The sequence below is a fragment of the Gouania willdenowi genome, chromosome 4 (assembly GCF_900634775.1).
Source record: "Gouania willdenowi chromosome 4, fGouWil2.1, whole genome shotgun sequence".
Taxonomy (NCBI): domain Eukaryota; kingdom Metazoa; phylum Chordata; class Actinopteri; order Blenniiformes; family Gobiesocidae; genus Gouania; species Gouania willdenowi.
The window spans coordinates 22,736,925-22,763,979 of NC_041047.1; the positions used below are offsets into that span (position 1 = coordinate 22,736,925).

The 27,055-nt window shown below is 40.3% G+C and overlaps 1 protein-coding gene across 4 annotated transcripts in view; it reads right to left on the bottom strand.

The window, feature by feature from the left end:
* Positions 1-9,078: 9,078 nt before the first annotated feature.
* Positions 9,079-27,055, bottom strand: part of lnx1 (ligand of numb-protein X 1) — a 47,895-nt gene continuing 29,918 nt past the window's right edge. For 2 of the 4 annotated variants that reach the window (XM_028443997.1, XM_028444000.1), the window contains 9 exons: positions 23,551-23,798; positions 20,890-21,045; positions 19,390-19,598; positions 18,896-19,315; positions 15,893-16,027; positions 12,459-12,636; positions 11,340-11,586; positions 10,684-10,842; positions 9,079-10,034 (listed from right to left, as the gene is read on the bottom strand). In XM_028443997.1, the coding sequence (XP_028299798.1) occupies positions 9,899-10,034; positions 10,684-10,842; positions 11,340-11,586; positions 12,459-12,636; positions 15,893-16,027; positions 18,896-19,315; positions 19,390-19,598; positions 20,890-21,045; positions 23,551-23,798 (1,888 nt within the window). In that variant the 3' untranslated portion in view covers positions 9,079-9,898. Of the gene's footprint in view, positions 10,035-10,683; positions 10,843-11,339; positions 11,587-12,458; positions 12,637-15,892; positions 16,028-18,895; positions 19,316-19,389; positions 19,599-20,889; positions 21,046-23,544; positions 23,799-27,055 lie in introns of all 4 variants that reach the window. The other 2 variants (XM_028443996.1, XM_028443998.1) reach the window with 1 other exon arrangement.

Below are 27,055 nucleotides of genomic sequence, written 5' to 3' on the forward strand. Positions count from 1 at the left end.
TGATAACAGGGCACGAAAGAAATTCACACAATCTCATTCTCACAATAAGACAATAAGAAAGAACGAAACAGACAAAAATACCAGTTTCGCTCTGCACAGGTGACTTTCTTTTATTTACCCAAAATGCATTTCTTAAAGTTGGACTTTTGCACGTCAGGTAAATGTCTCTTGAAATTTACTGTAAATAAATATGTTGAGCAGCTGCATGAGAATTAGACAACACCAAGGTCATTGGTTCTCGTGCCTTGATTAATTCCGTTCACACTTTGGAGGAAGAACAAAAGCAGACAATGAACGCCTGCTGACCTGGTTGGAGTGCATATGATTCCAGTGTGAAGTTTTGACTAGAAATGTGAGGCAAAGCCATACAGCCACATAAACACAGAGATTTATACATCTGGGTCCAACAAATAACCAAAGACAAGTCTTCATTGAGAAATACGGTAACACTTTACTTTTTTATGCATAAGACTGACATTACACTGTCATTATTTGTCATTAGTATGAATAAGGTGTCATGAAGGGATTAACCTTTTGAGCTATGTTGGCATTTATTGGGTTAGGTGGCAGCATCTAATGGGGCTAGGTAGGGTTAAGGTTAAAGCTGATTGATGAGTTTCTGAGAAATCTATGTTTATGTATGATTTTTTTTTAAATGAGAAAAAATACCTAACTAGTCTTTTCCTATGGTCTACTGCCAGTGGTCATTCATATACATTAATGTATATAAGTCCCTCCTTCGTCCTATAGACCCCTATACAAATGGAAAGAATCGCAGAGTGTGCCCAGCCAATAGGCTTCAACTTCGTGTTTTTGAGACTGTCAATCAAAGTCAGTGCGGAGCTGTGCACGGAAACAAGGCCACACGTCACAACAGCAAACAGGTAAATATGATTTTGACTCTTACCTGATCCATAGATCTACAGTATATTAATGCAACCTGATGCGACCTTGCCATGTTCCGCAAAAAGTAGAGGCGTGGCTTCTGGTAGATTGGAAGAGGCAGTGGGAGGAAGTGAGACGTCCTCTCAGAAACTCCAGATAGCAGCTTTAAGGTTAGGGTTCGGGGTTAGGGTAACAAACAACACTTAATTACAGCCTTCATGACACCTTATTCACGCTAATGACATGTGTCATGTCATAATAATGACAGCGTAATGTCAGCCTTATGTGTAAAACTTCAAGTAAAGCGTTACCAGAAATACAATGACTACTTGGGCGGAACATTCATTTGACGTCTTCACTTTGGATGAAATTTCTTGTCAAGCCACGTACACAAAACTAAATGACATGATCGAATTATAAAGCATCTTCAAGTTACTTAAGAAAAACTTTAGTATCTATAGAGCTTTCAATTAGTCCAATTCATCCGTTTGTTTCTTTGCTCTCCAAACTGATGATACTGTTGAACACTTTGCAGTACTGACAAAGTGTACTGTCCTGTGTTGAATTATTGGTACACACTGTTCTACATTTCTTCTGCTAAAAGGAGTGAACCTTTTACAAGCTATTTATGTGCTGGATGACTAAACTGTGGTCTCCATGTGAAGCTTACAACACTCATGAGGGTCAAACGAGGGAAGTGGGCCATGAACAGCTGGAAACCTCTCATGTAACGGAGGAGGACACGCAACAGAAATCACGTGTGACAGATAGAGACACAACGCTGCAGGAGATTGAGCTCGTAGTAATACTACAGATTTGTTGTTAAGTCCCACTCATCAAGGACGGCATGTGTGGGCGGCTCACACCTTCTGGGCTTTGTTGATGTATTTGTCATTCATTGTGAACTCATAATCCGGCTTCACACAGTGACCATCACAGGTACATACACATACGGAGTTGATATGTTTTATTTTACTTTGATTTATGACTCTGCTGTGGACCATTTATAAGCTGAACCAGTGGCTTCCACTGTCCACTGACTGTATGAGAGAGAGAGAGAGAAACAGATGGAGACTTGCGCTGCTGATCCTTCTTCATGTTCATAGATGAGGACAGTGTGAGTGTTGCTGTTGGTCGTCAGATGCTGAGTCACAGACAGTCAGTGTATCCGATATATCAGCTATACTAGTTATCAGCTGGTTATGACCAGAGGTGAAAGTAACAGATGATAGTGCTCTTTGTTACTGTAATTGAGTTGCTTTTATGGGTACTTGTACTTTTTCGAGTATATTTCTCAATCATGAATTATGCTTTAAAGAAGTAAAATGATTTGTTACATTTCTACACCGAAATGTCGCTGAGTAAATTATTGTTTTTAGTTTTAAAATAATCAACGGACATTGTGAAACTACAAAAAATGAAATGACAACAATCAAATGTATCACATCATAGCCGACCAACCAGATTTTAACATAATGCACCATGCCTAAACACCATTGAATAGTGGTTATTTTTCCAATTTTAGAGTTGATAAATTTAGTCTACTTCAGAGACTGAGAATTGTTTTTTTTTTTTTGTTTTTTTTAATTGAATTCATTGGTATTATTTCCTTTGAAATGAATCTACATTTTAACAAACCTTTTTATTTTATACAGATGCCTTTGTGGAAAAATAAATTAAGTTCCATTTGTGCAAGATTTTTTTAGTCTTCCTTTTTAAATGTATACATGGCAAGATTTATTACCAAAAATAAATGTGGAGGATGAAAGTAACTAGTGACTTTTACTTTGAGTACTATTTAATTGAGCTACTTTTTACTTGTACTTCAGTATTTTATGTATGACTTACTTGTACTTGTACAAGTACAGTACAATTTCAATCAAGTAACTTCCCCTTGAGCAGGATATCAGTACTCTTTACACCTCTGGGTTTGACATAATGTATGACATTTACTACATAGACCCCTACCAACATTGATATTTCTACCCAAGTATTCACCGGTGATTCATAAACAGTTTTTATCCACACTATTTTCCACTTTTATTCAGCCTTAACTGTAAATCTGTTGTCTTACATATAGCTCTTTTTTCTGCAATAATATTGTTGTTTTCACACACACATTTTTCCATGTGGCATTATTTATGTTTTTAGGATTCTAAAGTAGCTTGAAATTTGGACATGTAATTTATAAGAGAGAAATTCCTGTGAGGATTTTGAAAAACATAATAAATGTCTTCTTGCGTGCACCTTTGATAAAAGTGTCATTAAAAAAAAAATGCTGTGAGGCTCGTTTTATAGAAGAAAGCTGACTCGGGGTTGAATCGGTGTTAATTGAATAGAGGCATGCAGGCAGCAGTAATACAGAGCATTAAAAAAAACTAATTACAGCATTCCCAACACAGAAGAGCAAGGTAGTAACGTCTTACAGTTTGGAACAAACTTCAACCAGAGACGAGTCATTAAGGTTCTCATTTAGCACAAAAAACTGATGATGGAAACACGGTCACAAGTTTAATAAATATTTTGAAAAATATCCTCAATTAGACATTTTTTTCTCCTCCAACTGTTATATTTATCCCTTTACTTTATAGACATGTTTTTCTCCCAGCCTAAAGGTCACAAAGCACATGTAGTCATTCCCTCAAGAGTGCTGCTCCGATGATTTCTTGTGTCTGAAATTGCTTTTTGTGCAGCGCTGACTTGACTTTTCATCAAGTGTTTACTCAATAACGTTGGTCGCCACTTAGCATTTTCCCTTGCAAAATGTTACTTTATGACTCTACATAACAAATGTTTACCACTGATAAGGTCATTTTAAGAATTTTTGTTTTTTTTTTTTTGGGTAGGGGGGGGTACTGATTGCATCATAGTGTAAGGTTCCACATGTATCTGAACACACCCTGTGGCAGGTGGGAGGGTGGATTGAGTGAGTGATTAATATGTCCTGTAGATAATGTCCACATTTGGGTATTTTGCAGGAGTTTTACTGTCACTATGGGTTCAAGTGCTCCTCCCAGCTGCAAAAACAGGTGTAGTCTCAGACGTTGTTACCTCTGCCGTGGAGGTAATATTTTAGTATTTTCACCATTTAATTTATTATGATTATTTGTTATTTTGTCTGCTAGCAGAATTTTCATCAAAAACTACTTTAAGGCATTTTGACCAAATTTTAACCATAGTAGACTTTACACCATAGAAGAATTTATTACATTTGAGGGGATCTGGATAAATATACTGAATCTGCATCAGTTTAATCTCACCATTGGCAAACTTTTAAAATGTATATCTTGGTTAGTAATTGAACGATTTTTATTAATTTGTCGAGCTGACACCTAAGTTACTCCACTGAAATTGCCATTTTATTGCTTAAAAAAAAATACATTTGGACTTGCTGTATCATTATTGATGGGGATGGACATTTCTTCCAAGCCTTTAAAGTGTGAATAATCACGGTACCATGATCAGAACACGGATCCAGATAACTGTCATATTCTGACAAAGAGGATAGTTGACGCTTGGCAGAGGATTGCACTCTCTGAGTGCTCTTGTTTGAAAAATGTGATACAGTTCAATATGTGAGTTCTACTGATGAATCCAATTATGGTTAAATGAAAGCTCATCCTGAGGCCTGTGTTCAGTAATTTACTCACACTGACAGTGTTCCTTGGGAGACATTTCAGTGTGTTCTTGCTGTTCTGTGAAGATTTATTTTTTATTTGAGAGCTAACGACTCCAGCAAAAGCAAACATGGGCCTGGGGTCCTAATCCCTGCTGTAAAAAAGAGAACCCTCTCTAAATATCGAATATATTTAGCTTTGTTCTTGCACAAGCTTTGTTTCCTTCCAGCTGCCTTTGCCCCTCTTCTCTCTTTCTCTCTCTTTGCTGAGAGATCAAATGGTAATATTACTCCAGCCATGTGTGAGCTCTGTACAAACATTAGCTCAGTACTTGCCCGTTCCATTGGACTTTTTCCGCAACAACGTTAGACTGTGCGACTTGCTGTGAGAAAACCATTTTGTGGGATGATTCCTAAAGGTCAAGGGAATTGTTCTCAAATTGCAAAACACACACAGTGCCAATCTGTGATGAGGTGAGCCAGTTAGAGAGAGTGTAAGACAAAAACCTGAGCAGCTGGAAGATTCGCTCGATAATCTCACTAGCTATCACCGCTGTAATCTGTAATGAGCTGATAGGGTATTGGCCTTGACAGCTACTGCTGTAAACTAACTCATTATGACCTGAATTGAACCGGCAAACTCTCCAGCTTAGTCTGCAGTGTAATGTGATGAGAACCAGAGGAGGAGGGATCGTAAATGCCTGAAATTATATTTGACTGAATAAGGTCAGAAAAAGGAACAAACGCCTCTGAAAAGGCATGTTTACATTTTCATAATCCTGCTTAATTATTACTTCACATGGTCCAAGCAATTTGTCACAATTGCTGACTTGATTGTAAGGATTAATAATTATGATAATAATATTTTTGATAATGGACTAATACTGGGGTTTGTTTTATGAATACCACGTAAAAAGGAGTAGTTCATAGCACTATCATGTCAATATGAACCAAAATGTCATAGATGAAGGTTTTTATAAATAATATACCAAGACTGACAGTTGAGAGCTTCACGTTACACTTTAAAGCAGGGGTGTCAAACTTATTTTATATTAGGTGCCAAATACAGACCCAGTTTGATCTCAAGTGGGTTTCAAATGGCAGGAAAAAGAAGAGCAATCTCAACAATAATGTACCCTAGTCTGCCACTTCCACGTATAAGTGATCTATTTCATAATATTTCGTGAGATGTCTCACTATGGGGATACACACTCTGTCTGCAGCCCTCAGAAGCATTCTCGTAATCTGCCAATCCTGATTGGCTGGTGATAAACGTGTGTACGTCCGCCAGGGACACTCCCACCTCCTATAAGAGGAGGAGGCGGACGGGCAGCACGTCATTCAACACCTCTTTGCATATCTCGCTTCTTCTACCAGCTCAACTGTCAGCAGACGAATCTTTCCCTTGCCTCCGTCACCGGGTGCTGATAGGAATTGGACGCACTTGCTTATTTGAGCACACTAGATCAACCAGCTCTGACCTTGCTTCTGCTCGGTCAGCGCTGTCTCAGCTCGACACCACACCACGAGCTCTCGGACGTTGGCACCACCAGCTGACGGCTCCGCTCCAATGCTGCCCTCGACCACTCTGAAGGTCCGGCGGCACGTTAGTCCACCACGCAAGCCTTCACACACCACTGGATGGCTTAGCTCCATACTCGAGCTGCAACCAGCTAGCTAGCCGCCACGTGGTAGCGCCAAGCTATCCATCTGTTCTCCCTGCCTGTGTCTGCGCCATGAATGGTGGCCAAAGCCCCTCACACTGGAGGGCTCGGAGCTCTGAGGCACGCCTTTGCCAATGTGGCAATAATATCTCGAGAAAGGACACAAACCAGGTCTGCTTGAGCTTGCCTCGGGAGGGAAAGCACACCAGCCACCCCTCTCCCAGGTCTGGATGTGGTGCAAGCACACTGCGGCTCGGCTCGCCATTCCATGGCCCGCCGTTGTGACAGAGACCGATCCCATATGAGGGGAAGAGACTCCCCACATCCAGGGGCGCATCGAGACCACCATCTTCCCGTGTTCCCTGAGCTGCTGGTCGAGGTGGTGCGCTCCTGGCAGGACAGCCCCTTCAGCAGCAGGGCTCCAGTGGCCGGTGCCTCATCCCTCGACTGTGAGGCGATGGAGAGCCTCGGACCGCTCCGGATTCCTCCTGTGGAACCACTTGTCGCGGCACACCTGCTCCATGGCTGTCTGCGGTGTCCCCCGGAAATCGAGTTACCGACCAAAGTGGACAGGTTCCAATCGAACATGTCTGGCAGGACTTATGCAGTGGCCGCATTCCCCAAATCCTGGATTTACGTGCTCTAAACAGATATCTCAGAAAATACAGGTTCAGGATGCTCACGCATGCTTCCCTGCTGTGTCTGGTGTGACAGGGCGATTGGTTTGCATCTAATTTAAACAAGAAGTTGATGTTTTCTCAGCTGATTCGGATGCTCTAAATAGCTGGAAGTGGCACCTGGGCCTTGAGTTTGTCACATGTGCTTTTAAGGGATATATAAGTGGTACATTTTGTTGGCTCAGTATTAGAATCTCTAATAAATTTGTATCCAATTGTGAGTTAGATAATTTGTTTACTTTATTTTTAGCTTACATGATTCTGCTTGCCTCCTCTGACACCCACGTTTGACCCTTTGTTACTAAAAGTTAAGAGCATCGCGAGGATTTAAATGCAGTTTCAGGTTTTACTCCATTAAAATCTAGATTTCCATTAACTGAAGTGTCTTTATGAAGCTGTATTTTATATTTAATTTGTTTCTTTTATTAACAAGTGGAACATTTTATTTGATATTCAGCTTAAGGAAGTAGATGAAGGACAGGGACACCAAGAGGACAGCGGACAAAACACACAGTGGTTTAAAAAGCCAGGAAGACCATTCTTAAACATCAGAGAAAAACAACATTTTAGACAAAAAGAAAACCTAGTCATGTATGCGATTAATATTTATCTGTGTATCTAACAACAGAAAAAAACACACGAAAGAGTAAGAGGCAGAAAAAACCATGGCTGCGTCTGAATAGTCCCTCTTATCTTCTTTCCTATCCACTTTGTGAAACTAAAAGAATGCTCACACTCACCTTCCACTCAGAAATATGAATTATGTTGAATAAAACATAATGTGGCTAAAAATGTCTCTGATCCCTTTTTCTTGAATGACAGAGTGTCTGTTTTATGTCAGTTATAATCTGATAATATGGCTTACAAATAATAAGATATGGGTTCAAGATTACTTAAAGTTGTGCAAGGCACATTATGCATTGGTAACTTACATGATCTACGTCCCTTGTTGGTCATCGTGAAGTTCCATAAGTGAACGGGTGTGCCCGTCCCTTTACATGTTGTTGCAGCAAGGAATTCTGGGTCAGCAGTATCTCATCTCCTTTGGTAAAGGATGCATTAGTGTTTCCTAGGCTAAAGGAGGTTATAAAGCAAGCATTGAGTCTCTTTTCCTTAGCTTAAAGATAATTCAAACCCTCGTCATCATGGCCACCACTTAAACACTTCCAGGGGTAAAGGAACAGTGGATAGAAAAGGAGATAGGAGGGACTATTCGGACGCAGCACATGTACTGCCAACCAAGAACTGAAACTCAAATAGGACTGACTTTCGGTCTCTCAAGTATATATTTAGGCACTATGAGTGAGCCGTGACATTCACTCTTTAGGTCGTAAGCACAGCTTAACGTAAGTTGACTTGTTGCTACTGCCATCATCATTCTATTCATCTGTCTGTTAGCATTGTTCTGGTTACTGGTTTCATGATGCTTATGCACCCTCTTCAATAACCTACTGGTCAATCATCTTCCACCGTGCAGGGAAAGGCCTACCAGCGTTTGTGTTTGTTTGTTAGTTAGCAGCTAACTCACCACCATTTTGACAGCAGCACTTCCAGGATTGCAGGAAACCAGAGGGACTAAACCAAGTCATGTAAATAGGGGTGTTTGGTGTGCTGGTGTTGGGACAAACCATTTGTACAGGGATGTTTGTGTGATTAAAAAAAAAAAAAAAAACAGTGGAGGTGAATGAATTAACACTCATTTATTATAGAAGCTTGAATAATGCATGTTTTGTATGTTGTTTATGATAATTTATTTTGTTGTTGAGTTAATTGATTTTAGATTGGGTTTGGTTTGCCTGTGGGAGGAGTTACAGGTATAGACTGCCTATAAATGGAGGCCCACCCTCAGTTGGAGGGAGGAACCTGTAGTGAGCGGAACTGATAAAGCTGACAGCAAAACAAACTGAGGGTAAAGTAGAATATGTTCCGAATTTGTAAAATGTAGCCTGGCATCTCAATGCCCTTTTCTTTTGTGTTTGCTCAGTTTATGGTTCACTGTTTTGGGGATTCACTGCAAATATGTTACACCAGCCAAAAAAGAAGAATAAATAGAAAAAGTTTAAACTCAATTCTGCTCTCAAGTCTGTCTGTCCCCTCCGCTGGTGGGCATCCTACCACACACACTATATACATTTTAGGAAAATCATAGGAATAACTTATTGTTTCTTTCAGTCCATTATTAATGTGTTGCATTGTATTGCATCCTTATCTATGTAACGTAGAGTCAGTTTCTTGCTTTGTTTTTAAATGACTTTATTGATCATTTAACCAAATAAACCATTAGATGTGTACTTCACAGGCCAAAGCGTGACAGACAGAACCACAGCGGATGGACCTCAGACCACCCACTGATTACACTGAAAAACCAACTCTGTTTTTTAAGTAAGAAAACTAGTAAGGCCTCCACAATGTCACCATCTTAAATATTCCATTTAAACATGTGGACACAGATTCTTAAGTTGAACACATTTTCATTGCCTGTGTTTTGATCATTTTGTCAGAGCCTCACAAACTACTACTTGGCAAACGTGTCATCAAGTAAACAAATGGAGGTGAGAACCACTGTCAGTACAAACAGAAATAAGCCTACATTTGAAGGCTGTCCGACAAACAAACAAAACAACAAGTGTGAGAATCTTTGTTTTTTTTTAGACACCCAACATTTACACTAAAGAAATTTAAATCCAGCTTGATGCACATTTTTAATGTTCTGTAACTACTGTATTGGCAATGTGTGATATCCCCTCTCGTTTTTTTTCCCACCATCCTACTTGCTTAATGTGGTTCATAAGTCTTGAAGTCCAGCGCCTGATATTTGAGTTCAAAGTGTCTCTAGTCTGGATTCTCTGGTACAGTACAGTCCTGTGTATGTGTGTCCTCCTGAAACTCCTGGCAAAGTACAAGCAGTCCAACAGGAGCGAGACATGAAACCAGCAACAGTATTCAGCTTCTCCCCACACACTGTGAGCTTAGGGTGGTCGTTGGGTCTGATGCTCTCCTTTCAACATTCCTTTGGTCAGTACCATTAAAACAGGGCTTAATAACCACAGACGCTACTACAGCAGGCTGCCCGGCCAGGTCACAATGGTCAGTGTGATTCTGCCCCGAAGCTCTTTCAGAAGGCGAACCAACGCTGTGTGGGTCATCCCCCAAGTGCTCTTCCCGTTCACCTCCAGCAGGATGTCTCCACACCTACACAGAAAGATCAGGCACAGAAAAAAAACAACGTTTTACCAATATTAATGAGAAAAGTTGTGCCTTATAGCTAACCGTATAGAACAAACAATTAATACATTGTGCGTTTCTTAATTTTACATTTCTAAGGACGTGAGCATAGCAAATACAAACAAAAAAGTAATATTTAAAAAAAAAAAAAGCAATGCTATTTTTTTAATAGACTAGTTTTACTTTAAATGTCCCATTTTATACTGTTTTTCATCAATTTCACACAGCTGTTAAAGGTCTAACAACACTTTCGATATGATCAATATTCGATATGCATTGCACCAAACCCATGCGTGGTCCTGATATTCAGCTGTATAAAAGTTGCTCAAATGAGCTCTGCTGAGGACAGGCTGTTTCTGTGCCTGCACCTTTAAATGCTAATGAGTTCTGTTTGTCGACGCCTACTTCTGTAGCTGGAACAGAATATAGGTACTTATGTTGATTTGTACAACCAACAACAGATCAACCTCAATACTTATGTGTCCTATGCAAATTACAATTTTAAAACCTTTTTATATATACTTTCAAAATATATTACAATTATCCCAGGCAATTTACATTGTTGCGTTTTTGCCCATTGATGATTCTCGTGCATAAGTCAAACGTTGCTGAATACCTTATCCTTCCATCGTTGTAGGCTGGTGTTCCTTCCACAATAGAGCGGATAAAAAAGGATTGATTGCAGTTCACCTCTTCTTGACCTCCCACAATACTGAACCCCAGGCTGCCGGATGTGCTGCGCCTCAGGACGATGTCTTTGCAGCAGTACAGATGCCTGCATGGGCCAAAGAAGGAGATTAAACACACTAATCTCTTATCTGCATCCTACTACCATGCATTCTATATCTATGGTAAGTTCATAAAAACAGCTCGACTGCAGAAAACAAACTCGCACTGAAAACAAAGGGACATCTTGTCATTAAATTAAGACACAGATTTATTTAAGTACCTTTGGCTCCACCACTGGTCTAGACTATATTTCTCCTGTGAGTCAGGGACTGCCCTGCATTTCTAATCAATTCTTTGTTGTAGCAGAAAAACATTTTTTTATTTCTCTCAGGTTATAGCAGCAGCTATTTATTGTCTGCGCTCAGTCTGACAGTCTAATGTCGTCTAAAAATACATCTGAAAAGGTTTTTCAGTCTCAGAAGTGTAACTGCAGTATTAATAGAAGTTTTTGTACCTGAAGGTTATACATAATGGCTCTGTCGAGATTCAAATGAGGTTCAGAAAGGTGTAAAGCTATAAACAAAAACACCTGCTCATGCTCACCTGGGTATCTGTAACCATGACACCCACAGCGGTGCGTAATCGTCATTAGGCAGCGGGCTTTTTGTGCTATCAGTGGGTGATGGTATGAGACATGGTGGCAGCATGCTGTCTTGCAGGCTTTCTTCCGGTGGACGCATCTCCAGGACCTTGAGGACGACTGGAGACGAGGTGTTTTTCAGGTTGGCCACGGCCTCCCCTCGCGTCACACCCGTCAGGTCCACCCCGTTCACATTTAGCAAAATATCACCTGTAGGAGGCAGCACGGGGACAGTAGAGCTTAACGTGTGACACATAATAGCTTTTCCACAGGACTCATAATGTGCCTGTTTTATATTCATGAGCTCTCGTGTTTAAACAGAAAAGGATGGAAACTAAGCAGCACCTGTGCTTCAAAAAGCAAATTTGAGATGAAAGTGGAGCAGGTTAAAGGGACGTCTCAGCCTAGTTCAATAATGCACAACATGAAAGGACATGTTTAGCCTGCGGGGATATGCAGATGAAAATTAATATTCCATTACATTACACAAACATGTTTCATAATGACACAGAGAGCTGCGACTATGCTCCCTGAAACAAGCTCAGACTCAAGAGTGAATTCAGCTCTGCTTTAAAAAGTCTTTAACAACCCCATTAGAGCCCACACAATCCAATGCTTGAAGGAGGAGAAGATGATGTGTAATAATGGATTTAAAATGATGAAATTTAAAGCATGATGCGTTTGGAAATAGGAAACATTCCCACTGCCTGCAGCTTTCATAGCCAGTTATAGTTATTTGTATGCTGCATGCTGCATGTGTTGGGTGTTACTTGGTGGATAAAACCAAATAATTGAATAGTTGATGAATCCTGCTCTGCAGCAGTGTTAATGATGCTGATGTTTGTGATTTGTTTATTAAGCCAATTTGCGGTGTAGTGAACCACAGCAGCACCTTCATTTTCTTTTAGAGTAATAACAGACAATCCTGCTAATGAAACAGGAGTCTTAAATGTTCAACTATTAGCCTCTTGGCAAGCATCACAGCACAGCATTACAAAATGAATATTTTAAAAGCGTAGTCAGTTGCACAAAGGCGGTTATTATTAAACCAATTACACAGGGGATCATTTGAATTGTCGTACCTTTGCGAATGGAGCCCTCCTGCCCAACCACTCCATCAGAGTCAACGTTGGTGACATAGATCGGGAGGTCCCACCCTCGGCTGGACATGCCACCAGCCACCGTCATTCCCAGCGAGTCGTACGGCTCTTTGGTTAAAGTAACCGTCTTCTCATAGCATGCAGGCTTCTGACATGAGTCCTGGAGAGCAGAGTTAGACAAAAAGGAGGAACCAGTCTAGATTATCAGTGATGGGTTAGAACATTTATTTGTGCCATCCTTCTCCAGGGGTGGACTGGCCATCTGGCATACGGGACATCGTCGTGGTGGGCCGTCGACCCGAAGTGGGCCGGTCCGGTCCGCTAAGTTTTTTGTGTTTTTTTTAATGACGAGTGAGTGGAGGCAGACATAGTAACAGGTGACAAAAAATGGTTCAAAAGTGGCCAAAACATGTCTAGAAAAGAGTAAAAAGTGACTAAAATGGGCCAAAAGCAGTCAAGAGTGGCCAAAAAATGGGCAAATAAAGAGAAACCATGTATGTAATGGCAAAGGGTAGCTTAAAAGGGCAAAATGTGGCAAACAATAGTGAAAAAGGACAAAAATGTGGAACAAAATGAGGCAAAATGTAGAAGGAAAAGGAAACAAGTGGCATTAACTAACATCTGAAAAAAATGTTGTTTGAAAAGGGGCAAAAATGGGACAAAGAAAGTTGCAAAACGGCCAAAGGATATCAGTAAAAAGGAGTTAAAAAGTTTCCACCTTTTAAGGTTTTCTAGGGGAATAATAATTCAAATTAAGACATAAAAATCCACATGTTGTGCATTATTGACTTAACGGCTTCTTTGTGGTGTCTGCTGATAAAATAGTGGGCTGGTCTGGATAGAAAATGCCAGGGATACATTTTTATTCCAGTCCACCCCTGTCCTTCTTTGTTCATTGTTCATTGGTGATTCTCTCATTGGACACAGCACAAAGAAAGCAACTTGTACAAAAGCAAAATAACTTCAAATGTGATTGAAAGCTACAAAAAGGGCACCTTTGGTATGATTACATGGCGCAATTATGTTTCAGATGAGCCCATTATCTTACTAATACAGAAGAAGAAGTCACATGAGTGCCACCTATGCTGCGCTATGCAAAGAAAAGTCTAATAACACACAGTTAATTTCTAAGTAATGAATGACCTCATTAGCCTTACTGCTGCTATATAATGTATGGTGGTAATTAAGAGAAGGACAATAAAATCACTCAAGTGCTTCTTCATTACGTGCTCATGCTGAACATAAAGAGACTGATTTATTCATGGGTGTTGTGATGTGCCATTCGGCGTAGCAAACATGACCGTGTGTGGGATAAAATAAAAAAGTGGGACATTCTTCACAGCACGTATGCTTGTGAGTCAGATGAGAGAGAGTGGAGCAGTAATGAATAACACATGGACACAATGGGGTTGATGCAACGTAGCCTTTGCTGCTTTAGCTAATGTGTTGCATTCACACTTTAGCGCTGCCCTCACTGCAGGAGATTACTGGAAGTCATACAAGTAGCACGAGGACACAGGGCTGACGAGAACTGTACACACTCAGTGTGTCATGTGGTGAAAATGACTGTATCATAATTGGCCTCATGGGTTTCCGTAGTACAGACTTACCGGAGCATCTATCACAAGTTTGTAGCTTTGCGACTAAGCTCATAACAGGGTTAAGGTAACTGATTCTCTAGTCTCTTAAATTTGTTTTCCAATTTTTCCAAGTTCTACACATGGTCAACCCATTTTTGGCCTGCAATGCTTTCTGAAAGGCATGTGTTTGGCTCAGCCTCAACCTTGTTTACGTTTTCTTACAAGGCCCTTTGGGAACACTTTACTTGAAGTTTTATACATAAGGCTGGCATTACACTGTCATTAGCATGAATAAGGTGTCAGGATGACTGTCATTAAGACTGCGTTCACACTGAAGGCAAATGTGGCCCAAATCTGAACTTTTGGGAGTCAAGTGACCAGATCAGATTTTTTAAAAGCAGTGAACTCTCAAATCCGACCCCTATATGATCTTTTCAAATCAGATTTAAAGTGTCGTTTGCTAAATTATGACGCCTTTCGCTAAATTATGACACCTTTGGTGCTATGTCATGTATGGCATGAGCTGTTGAAAAACAAGTTTCAAACACAACCTCTTCTTTTCTAAATGTGAACTTTGTGTGTTTTTTTTCTAATGCAAGGTTCTTTTTTTAAAAATGCTGAGGGATTCACCTTTGGTTGGGCATGTTGTTATTTTATCAAACCCCCAGGGGATTTAACATTCATTGTTAAAACTTTGCAGTATGGAAAATTGTTGTCACTTGTTCAAATAAAAGAAAATACTTGCAATAATTAAATCCAGTGTCTCTTTTTAAAGGGAGAAAAAAACAGAAATCGGAATTGAAAATCGAGTTTTCAAAGTAAAAAAATCGGGACCATGGAGTAGAAGCTGTGTGTGACCACTTGGAGCTGTATGACATGGTCTTTATAATCAAGACCGCACTAGGAAGGATTTGACGTGGAGGAGAATCAGCGAGGAGGTGGTAGTAGCAGGTAAAAGTTTGTAGTTTTCATTGAGCTGGGATAGCATTATCCACTAATCACACCGGCTTTTTTCACTGGTGGTTTATGTTTCTGAGAGGAGAAAAAGGAGTGCAGCTCCTCACTTCAGCAGGCAGTGAAACTCACTGAGTTGGATGTGTTGCTGGTGGGCAGTGCTTCAATTCAAATGCGTGTATGAAGCGAATAGGAACTTATTTTGATTCTGCGAAACCTGCGGAATGTTTCGTGCGGTAGATGCATCCGGTGCCGCAGAAGACGCATTCGGTGTGAACGCAACATTAGGTTAGGGTAACAAAGGGTTAGGGTTACAAACAGTACTTAATGACAGCCTTCATGACAACTTATTCATGCTAATGACAGGTGTCATATCATAACAATGACAGCGTAATGTCAGCCTTTATGTATAAAACTTTAAGTAAAGTGTTACCAGTCCTTTTAACATAACGGAGCAACATGACGCCCATCCTGTGTTACAACTGGCCAAATCTGTGGTTCAAGCTGCAAATAAACCTGTCTGCTCTGGAGCAGACAGATGTGTGATGATAACTTGTCGGACATCTTGTTAGGATATTTGTTCTTTGAACTGATCAGTGTTTATGGGTAGAATTTACCAGATGCTGAATTAGTTATGTAATTCACATTAATCCTTTCTCTTTTGCAGCAAATGTCCTCCCACATGAATATATCACTGATAACTATGCTCCTCCTGTAGTGCTTTGTAATGACATGCACACCTCAGCTTTGATGGGAAAATAATGCCTTCATTGATCATTTGTACCTGAAAGTGAATATTAACCATGGGCAGTGGACAAAGCTTCTCTCTGTGTATCAGGCCTTTTATCATCTCATGAGCGTGTGTTTGAATGTGCTGCTCACCAGCAGTGTTTGCTCTATATCCACAGGGGAATATGGTGGTGGACCCTCCATGGCCCACGGCGCTTCCTGGAGGATGTCAGGGGCGGGCAGGCAGATTTGACGGGACACAATGAAATGAACTCTCTCCTCACTCGCCTATAAAGAAGCAACAAAGGGTAGAAAAGTTGTGAGCTGTGGCAATGCAGGCTACACAGATATATGTTCCAAATGCTGATTTGATAAGTGACGTCAGGAAATGATGAGCCTAACATGATTTTTTTTTTTTACATCAATCACAAAAACCATGTACAGTAACTTCCTCCTGATCATGTCAAATTCTTTTCTTTCAACAATGTCGTGTTTTACGATACAACTATTGCTTAATGTTGAATGTTACTATTTAACAGTGCTGAATCTCAATTTTCTATTTTTTACACAACATAATGTTTACTAAAAAAAAAAAAAAAAAATAATTTATAAGCATGCACCATTGCGAAAAGCACATCAATGTGGTTTAGTCACTAATGTAAAAATATAAAACGTAAATTATGTTCAGAGGTAATCATGTCTCAATATCTGTATTTATAACACACAAAAAAGAGATATGTTGAATAAAGCCAGAATAATCACTTTGATAGGGCCCTATAAAATCTGTTTAATTTTTTTCCAAATTTTGTTTTATTTTTCCTCAAATTCCGTGTTTTCCACATTTTTATTTTTTCTTAGAAATATTAATACATTCTTTCCCTAAAATATTAGTTTTTAACTCCTGTGAGAAAACAAGATATATACCCTCGCAATGACGCGCATGTCGGGATGTGGCGCACGTTGAGGTGTGTTGCATGTCGGGGTGTGGCAGAAAATTTGACGTGTTGGAACGTAGCTGACCTTTTTTCAAAAATTAATACAGAGTATTACTAAACATAACATGGTTATGGTTTATTATTTGTTTTACTTGAGAGAGTCATTATAAGTACTCTGTGGAATATTTGGACCAGAACGACAATGTATAAAATATATCATTTTGAATTATTACTTGTTTAAATTAAACATGTAATAATTAAAATTATTTTATTACATTAGTGCGTGTGTGTTTGTTTGCGTGCGTGCGTGCGTGTGTTCATTGCACCTCTCTCACAAAATGACTCATGACACATTATTCCAATTTTTTCAAATGTGAGAGAGAAACTATAAAACCGATTTAATAGTAAAAGGAAATAAAAGGTACATCTTGCATTTTAATTCTTTGTATAAATGACAGTATATAAAATCATAAAATATTAAAAAGCAGTGAGAAACCATTGAGCATTAATGTTAACTATACATATTTACAACAAAAATACACAAATCTCATGAAAAACACACAAATGACAAAAAATTAGGCTTTACATGATCAGGAGTTTTGGGCCGCTCACCAATCATTGACGTAATGATTAAACAAAAACAAATGTTTGCAAGGATGCATCAGTTATTTCACAACTAGGGGCCATAATATTTGACAGTGTCAGAACTTATCATTAACCTACAATGTTTCAGACGCTACAATCCGTGGCATCGATGGTCTCGTCCACAACAAATAAACAGCTTTTCCCACAGATCTTCTGTAGCTCTGATTAGATGTTGTTCAAACGCTCCCAGCGGGTGAAGCTGATTAAAGCTGATCATGTTTTCACGGAACGATGCAGCGCTTGACGAGAAACGAGGCACAGCAAAGTTAAGCAGGCACTGGTCGGCTCTGTATTTTAAGAGTCAGTTATGATTTGTGTAGTTTTTTGGCAGTTTATACGCTGTTTCGGGTGGTTTAGGAGGCGTTTAATGAGCGGTCCCCGGAAACACTTCCCAATAAAAAAAACATTCCTTGCCCAACAGTGACGGCGTTTCATGCCGATTCTGTCGATTCCGTGATTCTGTCAGTGATTCCGTTAACGTGGATTTTACAGGGCCCTGCTTTGACGATGCAACAAGGCTTTACTAATTTAAATCTTACAGTTATGATAAATGAACTTGATTTATAAAGTGCTTCTATTACCACCAAAGTAATCCCAAAGCACTTTATAATATTATCACAGATTCACACTAACATTCACACACCATACGAGCCGCTAGTCAACCAATGGGAGCAAATTAGGGTTCAGCGTCTTGACCAAAGACACTTCAACACATGGATAGGTGTGGCCTGGGATTGAACCCCCAACTTCTCAATGATATAACATTGTATAACTGTGTTATAACATGACACAAAGGCTAATTATAATCAACATAATGATCCAAAAGACATCAACATTTTATCGAAAACAATGCCAAATTCAATGATGGACTTCTAAAATCTACGTCACCTACATCCCTAAAACACAGCTTAATATAAAACATATTTAATCCCAGGTTGGAAATACATTGTTTGAAGTCAAACTTTTCAAGGATATTTTATATCCACTCTCCACATTTACATGCAAACCATCAAATCAGAATATAGATTGGCTGACTATGCTATCAATCCTTGGAGAGATCTGTGCACCATGCAACAAAGAGCTGATTCCTGAATTAGCCATTCCAGCCCATTATTGTCTCAATTGGACTAATTGGATTTTTTTAGCTTCCAGCCACTAATCTCTTTGTTCTGAAAACCTACGTTGGCTCCATTGAGACCCAGAAGCGCCGGTCAGACTGTTCAGACAGGAACTGCAACCTCAGAGACCTTAAGCGGTTGGCTGAAAAGAAATTACTGTAACTGCTATTAACAAAAAAAAAACAACGCAGACTGGCATCAACCAGGACCCCCGGGCCGCCGTATGGCCACCACAGTTTTAAATACTATTAACTGCAAGGAAAGCAGACAGAACCACACAGCATAACGCAATTAGCCTGAATTACCACAATTACTGTATCTCTAGTACCTCTGCGACTTCAGAGTAAGAACCGAGCACAGTCATTTATGGTCTGTGACGTGGTCAGGTTTGTCACAACTGTAAACTTCCTATATTATACCAATGACTATTGTGTTTTCGTTAGCACATGCTGGCTGACCTGAATTAGTAGTGCCGCATGTTCTGGAGCTCCGTAACGCAGATCGTGGCCATTGATTGCCAGCACGCGGTCGCCAACACACAACTGTCCATCACGTGCTGCCAGTCCGCCCTCCAGCAGGTGAAAGATGAAGACTCCATGCTCCTCTGGCCGCCTGACCAGCTTGATTCCTAGCTGTTCATCTGGAGTGTGTTTAATCAGGACCACATGGATGCTGTCGTCCCGAACAGGATGGTGGGACAGTCCATGTGGGAGGCCCCCGGTGATCTCATGACCATGCCCGTGCAGATGACTCTGTGATTGTGAGCGGTAGCGGTGGCGCTGCTCTCTGAGGATGGTTAGCCGCAGGAGTTGGCAGGGCTGCTTTAGGGCCGCGACAGCAAAGCAGTGGGGTACATTGCTGATGTCGATGCCATTTACCTGCAAGAAAAGTACCTCGAGTTTCTAAAATGGTTCAGAAATGTTTATCTGAATGTTTCCTGAAGGTCATTTACCTTGAGAATCATGTCCCCTGGCAGCAAACGCCCATCTCGTGCAATGACACCTTCTCTGTAAATGTCCTGAATGAGGATGCGAACCAAGGGAGTCTCACTACCGCCGACTACACTAATGGCCAATGGTTCTGAAGGATCAACCCTTGTGATCTTAATACTAGTAACCTCACCATCAGGAATCAAGTGATGAAGCTGGGGAAGGGCCAAACCTGCAGAAAAAAATGGCACAATTCAGTGAAACAATAAAAGAAAAAAGGCAACTTGTAGACCTGTCCAAATATCTGCAGTGGAAACAGATAGTAGAGAAACACAATAAGGACATAAACTATTGAGTAGAGATTGAGCTGAGGAACCAGCTGTCTCTAATCCCTCAGGTTAGTAAAACAAACTTGCAGCCAAGAGGGAATATTTACTTGGTTGATTATCTCGTGTGATGTTCCTCTCATTAGTCACGTACATCTGTGCTTCAGAAAACCTTTGATTTCAAATTTCCGGAGCCATTACTTGGGTGGGGATGCAACATTTTACAACACAACTGTTTATCTTTCTTTCCTCTGTTGCTCCCTTCTTTCTTGGCTTGCATATTTCCCCAAAACAATAGAATGACAGATTTTACTGGACCACATGGAAGTGGGTCAGGATATTTCATCATCATTTCTCCTATGGTCACTTTTCACTGTCAGTACTGCTTTTTTTTAAAGTTAATATTTAGTCTTTATTGCTGACAATAGCTTTAAAAATCCACACCATATTAACCGGAACTTGTGGCTATTATGTAACCGTATTTTCTGTCCGTCACACATACCGTCATTTCTGTTTTTGCTCCCACCCCTTTTTCTTTTTCTCTGAAGAAGCAAGCAATGAATAATTCATCTATTTTCTCAAACATTTCAGTTGTGGCCCCCGAGAATAATCTGAGCGCTGATCATTTGTCAGCCCTCAAACTTATGCAATACTACAATTAATCTCCTTTATCAATGCGCGCTGTAGTTCCCCTTCAACATTGTTTTTTTTTTCTTCCACCAATCTTCTGTCTGCGATTGTTAGATTACATATCACAAAGATGCTTTTTTAGCAGTCTATGGACTACTCCATCATTTAGGCACAAAATAAGACAAGAAAGTGAAGGGGTAAAGGTTAGGTATGTGAGAAATAAAATAACAAACCAGGTACTGTGGAAAAAACGGACAATGCCGTCAAGCTCCTCTCAGTGACATCTGGTATCCCATCCTAGTCCAAAGTGCCTAAGGCAACAACATCTCCCCTCTGATCTGTGTCCAGTTATGCGCCAGTGAACTTATGTAATCAGCAGCTGAATTATTAAAGAAACATATGCTACTGTTACACTGCAGGCTCCCACCAATATCGCCTTCCTTCTATAGCTGAGGGATCATTGAAATTATACACATCTTGAAATGTAAGTGGAGCCATTTCCTCTTCAGCCACCTTTAGGCAGCATAAAGAATCAGAGATAAGAGTAAAGCAGGTTTTTATCCATACCTTCCTGTGGAACACTGGAGTTTCTGGCATTATCTCTCTCCTCTGATGTCTCGTTGCTGACAGCATTTCCACTTTTAGTCCTGCGCAGAACACTAAAGGCCCGGTTCAATCTCTTGAAGGAGCGACTTCTCACTGAGGATCGGTCAAAGTTTCTGACTGGAAAGACACAAGGGAGAAGGAAAGGCACTTTAGAGTTTTCTTCATCCTCTCAACATGCCCGGACATGTCAGGAGCTGGTTCTCCATAGCCAATCAAAATGCTCTTCTCAGCTGCCTTTAAAAGAAAGCTGTGCTACCCATGCGCTTGTGTTACTGAGCAGATTATGAAAAAGAGGAAACCACTGCATTAAAAGTAGCCTCTTATCTTGAAAGCCACTTGCATTGTTAGATTATAGTTCCCGTTGCCATTTAATGGTTGGACAATTTTGTAAATTAAAATTATAACCCACACCCATTAAATCATCACCAGACGTGTGCAGGTAAGTTGTCCTGCTACTTGTCTTGCTGAACCTTTATGACCCTGTAAATAATATTCCCTGCAAAGATTGTCTAAAACTAGACTAATGGCATCCAGCTTTGCCCCTTGCCTCTCATGAGCTCATTTAGAAACTTTATACACCTCTTTGATTTCCAGAATGTACTGGCAGAATGTCTTATGAGGTTGTATAAAGAAAACATAAACTAGCCCTTATAAACAGTTTTATGAAGGGTCTTCATAAATTGAATGCAGCACTACACTATGGAAGACATGCTTCTTATGTTAATTCCAGATATATTACAAGATTTAGACAATGCCATTTTTAAACAGTGACCCAAAAGAGATCCATACAGAAAACTCTAGAAAGCAACAATAATGGCATTCTTGAACCTGTGTGTTCACACTACAAAGACCTCAATGAAAAGGTTTTGATTTTTGCCTGAATATTATCCTGTTTGCTCCACATTTGTTTATTGATAAAATTCCAAACATTCTCCAATAGTACGTTTTCCCTTAACAGTAAGGTGGCCTCTTTCAACCTGTGGCTCTTAGTTTAATAACCCAATATCAGTATGAGGTTGTGTAACTATAGTAGTGATTTAATACAATGTGGATTCTCAATATGATGTCAAATATAAGATTTTCAGAAAAAAACTCTTATCTGCTTGTCAGATTTTCCTCGAGTAAGACAGATATGCTAGTGCAAGCTGCAGTGGAGAGGCGGTGGTCTGAGCCTGAGCACAGGGCAGCAAGCCTCTGCAGACCTCCACCCTCCCTCTACAGGCCCAGCGAGATGCAAGGACTCCTGACAGCAACATTATTCTTTAAAAGCGGGAGCCGGTTCTGAAGCTGACAGCTTGTTCAGCAGTAGTGGCATTTGTGGTGGTGGTCGGCGCTCAGCTAGCTGGACTTAAAGTGCTGGTGCAGCATCAAATAGTGTCCCCGTTGCCTGTGTGTGCATATTTTGGTAAAAAGATTAGAGGAATAGAGAGAACACTTAACACAGCTTCCTGTTTTTACAGGTGGAAAAGTGAGAGACTTCTGCAATCCTGACACTGGGCAATATCATACTTTTACCCTGGTTATACAGTATTTATCCTTCATTCCTCCTTGGCTGCATAATGCCCGAGCAACGATTTTGCTGTTTTTCTCTGAGAGAGATTTTATGGATTGGAGAAGAAATTGGACAACAATAGAGATAAGGGAATGGGATTTCTATCAGAAACTATTAACACAAACAAAGACAGTATTTGAGGTTAAATGTGAGTCTGGCTTGTGAAATCTATGTCTGCAGGGAGAATTTTAGGTTGGAAAAGTTTAAAAGTAGAAATTAAATCAAAACTGCTGTGCAACAATGGTCGGGGCCAGGCAGTTTTAGAAAAGCAGCAGCTATTAGCTTGTACAAGTAGATTTCAAATAGCTGTCAAAAATGTAGTTATTAAGACAAAAATCTGAAAATACACAAATTGCATCTAGACAGCATGGAGATGTTTTTGATTTGTCAATGACAATGACTTATTGGCTTGAGAAGTGAAAGACAAATGTTTTCCATTTTTTGCATTGACTCCAATTGTTCTAATGAGAGCTAAACTAAAAATTCTGGATAAAATTGGTATATTTTGCATATAACATATAACATATAAGACAACAATTCTCAACTGGTGGGTCGCGGACCTGTCAAAAATAAATAAATACTTAATGTCTCTCACATTGTACTTTGGTCTCTTCTTTTGACAGGCATGCTGTGAAATGCATATTACACAGGAAAATATTTATGTTTTATTAAAGATTATATATATTTGTGTTTCCAACAGCTAGTTTTGAAAAACTGAATTTGGTTGGTTGAATTCTAAAAAAAAGTGAGTCACGATTTAATGACCGTGGCAAAATGTGGGTGCCAGAGTGAGACCAGTTAAGAACCCCTGATATAAGAAACAGACTGGAACAAGAAAGTATTGGGACAAGATTATGGAAAGATGGACAAACAAAAGCACTGATACCACCGTTAGCCTTAAAAAAAAATCCTGTTTATCAAAAAAACAAAGAGTTTTGACAGACTGACATTTACTTGCCTTGTGATCTGTGTAAATAAATAAATACTGTACTTCCAATGTCACTAGAATAGAATGTACAATAGATGAAACTTGACCACAGACAAACGTTTGTTTGCCCACTCACACTCACTCTTCTTGGAGCTACAACGAGCAGCTAAGCTGGTCGTGCTTCCTGACTGACTGTTGTCCTCCATGCTGGGATCGAAGGCGGGGTTGACGAGGCCATGCTCATCTGACATAAGAGCCACGGCAGCGGAGGTTGTGCCATCTCCGGGCAGCGTGGCGATGGTGAGTTCTGATGTGCTGTCAGTGCATTCGCCCTCCTGTGAGCGCCGCTTCCTGTCTGCTGAGAGCCCATAGTGAGATGCTCCTTTACACCTGCAGACAGAAATTTAGAAAGATTCAAATTAAACTTAGATTGTACATTGGATGTTAATTAAGAGGAGATTACTCTTGATATGTTAATGAAATGGGAATATGTACTGTAAGGTTGGGTTCAAGCCTTGGATGAGCTTTATGTGTCGAAGCAGCAGAGAAAGAATGGGCCCGTTTGTGTTCAACTTGATGAAAAGGTCAGAGTGTGAAGACAAATGTGGGCACATCTCCTCCCAGCCTAAGGCTTCCTGATCTCTGCCCTTTGCTTTGAAACCGCTTAATACAAAAGCCATTTATCTGACCTTAACACTTAACGAGAATTGATGTAAAAAACAACAACTGAAGAAAGACATTCAAAGACCTTTTTACTAGAACTCTTCAGTGATTTAAGCGGTCCTATCCACTCCCTCTCAATGATGCTATCTGAAATCATGGAAATGATAGCTTTCTGTTTGACTATAAGTATTTCTGACAGATGATTGAATCCAGATGTAAAAAAAAAAGACATAACAAAAACACATGATTGAGGCCCGAGCTGACACATTTGAATGTAAAACAGTGGTCGTTTAAATATTGTTTATCTGGAGTTCCAGATGTCAACTCTGTCAACAACTGCACAAGCACAACCAAATCTCCCTCACACACATAAACAGACATGCACAAAAATCGACCAAGCTTTTCTTACTGAGGGTAATAAATGTTTTTTGTGGGAATTGCAGAATTGCCTTCAGCACATCTATTGCATTGTTGTAAACATTCATCAGAAAAATGGGAAAACCCCCTTTGCCCCCCAGCATGCTTTGTTGATCCCATGGTTTGCCACCAAAACAGATGAAGGCAATATTAAAGAAGTAGAAGAAGATAAAGCAGTCTGTTTGGGTGTGCTGCTAGTTGATGGTCCAGGATGATCTGTTTCTTCTGCCCAAAAATGATTTTCCGACATGTGTTTCCGGCCACTCTGTGTCCTATGTTGTGTATGTGCTGATTGAGTTTGAACCATATCTCCTCCCTCTATCTTACAGGTGACGCCCATTTTCCTATTTGCCCTGCACTACTGAAGGTGGCTGGACACAGACTGTAGTATTTCTGTTGCTGGTGATCGTGTTTTCCATTTTTGCACAGTTGGATTAATTTCAGATGTGACCTGTGCCTGCCCACTCCCATTTCTTCACTACTGGGTCCTTCCTCAACAATCCTACTTCTTCACACTATCTCGTGTGAAGAACGCCCCCTTTACATCCTGCTACTTACACATAAAGACTCTCAAGCTATCCACAGTTTCAGTATCACTCATTTGGATATCCTAACCCCCAATTTCCACTGGATGCGGCACCGCTGCGTTATGTCACCGCCTCGCCAGCGGAGCTGATAGGTTTCCACTTTAGTCTATGTGTTAATTTCTACCGGGTCCGCTGCGGTGCGTCTGCTCCTTCCCAGCTCCGACAGTCCAGTGCCCTCCGCCAGATATACGCAGGGCTTCTATTTCTGGTGGACACCGGAGCACGACGCATCAATCAGCACAGAGCAAATGAAGCTAAACAGGAAATTAAGCATGTACTCTGCAATAAAATATCGGGTTACTTTTCAAAATAAAACACTTCAGATTATATTTCAAGTAAATACATCACCAAAACGTCATAATGTGTAAAAACAAATTCACATTCACTGTATTGATTCCTCTCATACTGTAACTCACTGTAACTGCAGCAACTTTGATTTAGTTCATGTTTTACTGGTGTAGTTTTATCTCTTCTCTGTTGGCTGTTGCTAAAAAATGTGGCTATGACAAATCCAGAGAGTCTAACCTTCTTGTTCTCCTTCGTTAGGAACACAGACCTGTTTATCTGTTTATTGTTGCATTTAGAACACATACATTTAACTGCGTTCTCGCGCGATCATATAAATATCGTCTCGTGACGTCACAGTCGTCCAACCAGAGTGCACCGTGGTGCACTCAAAACGCAACCGGTGGGGATTACCAAAAGGCAGACTGGGGGGCAAAACAGGATCGGTGCCGTGGCGCAGCGAAGACGTATCCAGTGGAAACACCCAGTTAATGTGAAGTCAACTTTTAGTGGTGATTTTGCTTATTAATGCTAGATAGATTGATTATGCTGATAATGACTGTTTTGGATGGGGCTCTTCAGGTACTAGACGGCCCAGGACTGGTTAATCGTCTGCATATTTGCTCTAACTCTGCTCTAATTGACCAGCCGAGCGCCCCTGCATCCTACTCCCCCAGACAAGATCCTATACTTGAACTCTTGCCGCCATGTCGGCATTTGTTTTGATTTATTTTGACACGAGTGCACTCTTTTTGCAACAAATTTGCTTGTCTATTTTTTGTAAAAATATTGTTATACATTTATTATAATGCATAACTGTGACCGTCACCCTTCCTCCCTAAGAAAATGTAAACTTTATTATAGCAAAGATGTCAAAGAGAGGGCAGTGTTCCGCCTTAGTTAAAATGTAAATAAAAGGATAAAGGTTTTGGAGAGGACAATTTCTTTCCTTTGTTAGTCTGACTTTAAAAAGGCACTTTTTGTTCAGTGTTTCATCTCAGTCTGTGTTGATCTCTGTGAAACTGGCACTAAATCATTGATTTAGTTCTTTGAATAGCATGAGATCGTATTCTAAGCTCTGGGCTCTGCTTCATTACATTCATTCACAAAGCTGTATCTGATGAAGTTGGGTTGAACTTGTGTCGATAGCTGCCATATCTGGTTTTCGTTTTAAACACTTCTTCATAACTTATTGACGAACTAGAGGCTAAATATTAATAAGGGTTCCATTAATGATATATGTTATATTAGTGCTGTTATCAGTCTTTTATGATGTGCAGCCCTTGCAATGAGCAGAATACAGCTCCACGACTCTTTTCTTCTAGCTGTATGCCATAAATACACAAAAAGAGTAGCATCCATGAAAGTCTGGTAAAACAAGTTGCCAATGAAATGTGATTACACACGGGGAGCCATTTGAGCCTGAAAAGGCCAACAGTGCCCTCAGGGCAACCAGCCAGGCATCAGAAGCAGCATTTTGTCTCAATAAGAGCGCTGCCTGCATGGGTCATGCACTTTGCCACTACTTCCAGAGGAAAATCATTCCAACCTGAAGTGGGATCTACATCACACTCGTAGCCACGAGTCTCATTCCTAGTCAAAGGTGAAGCACTTATTGATCCCTACTTTTGTTCTATGACATAACACACTGATCCGTGTACGTGTGTCTGACTGTGCGACAGCTGTGCCATTGTG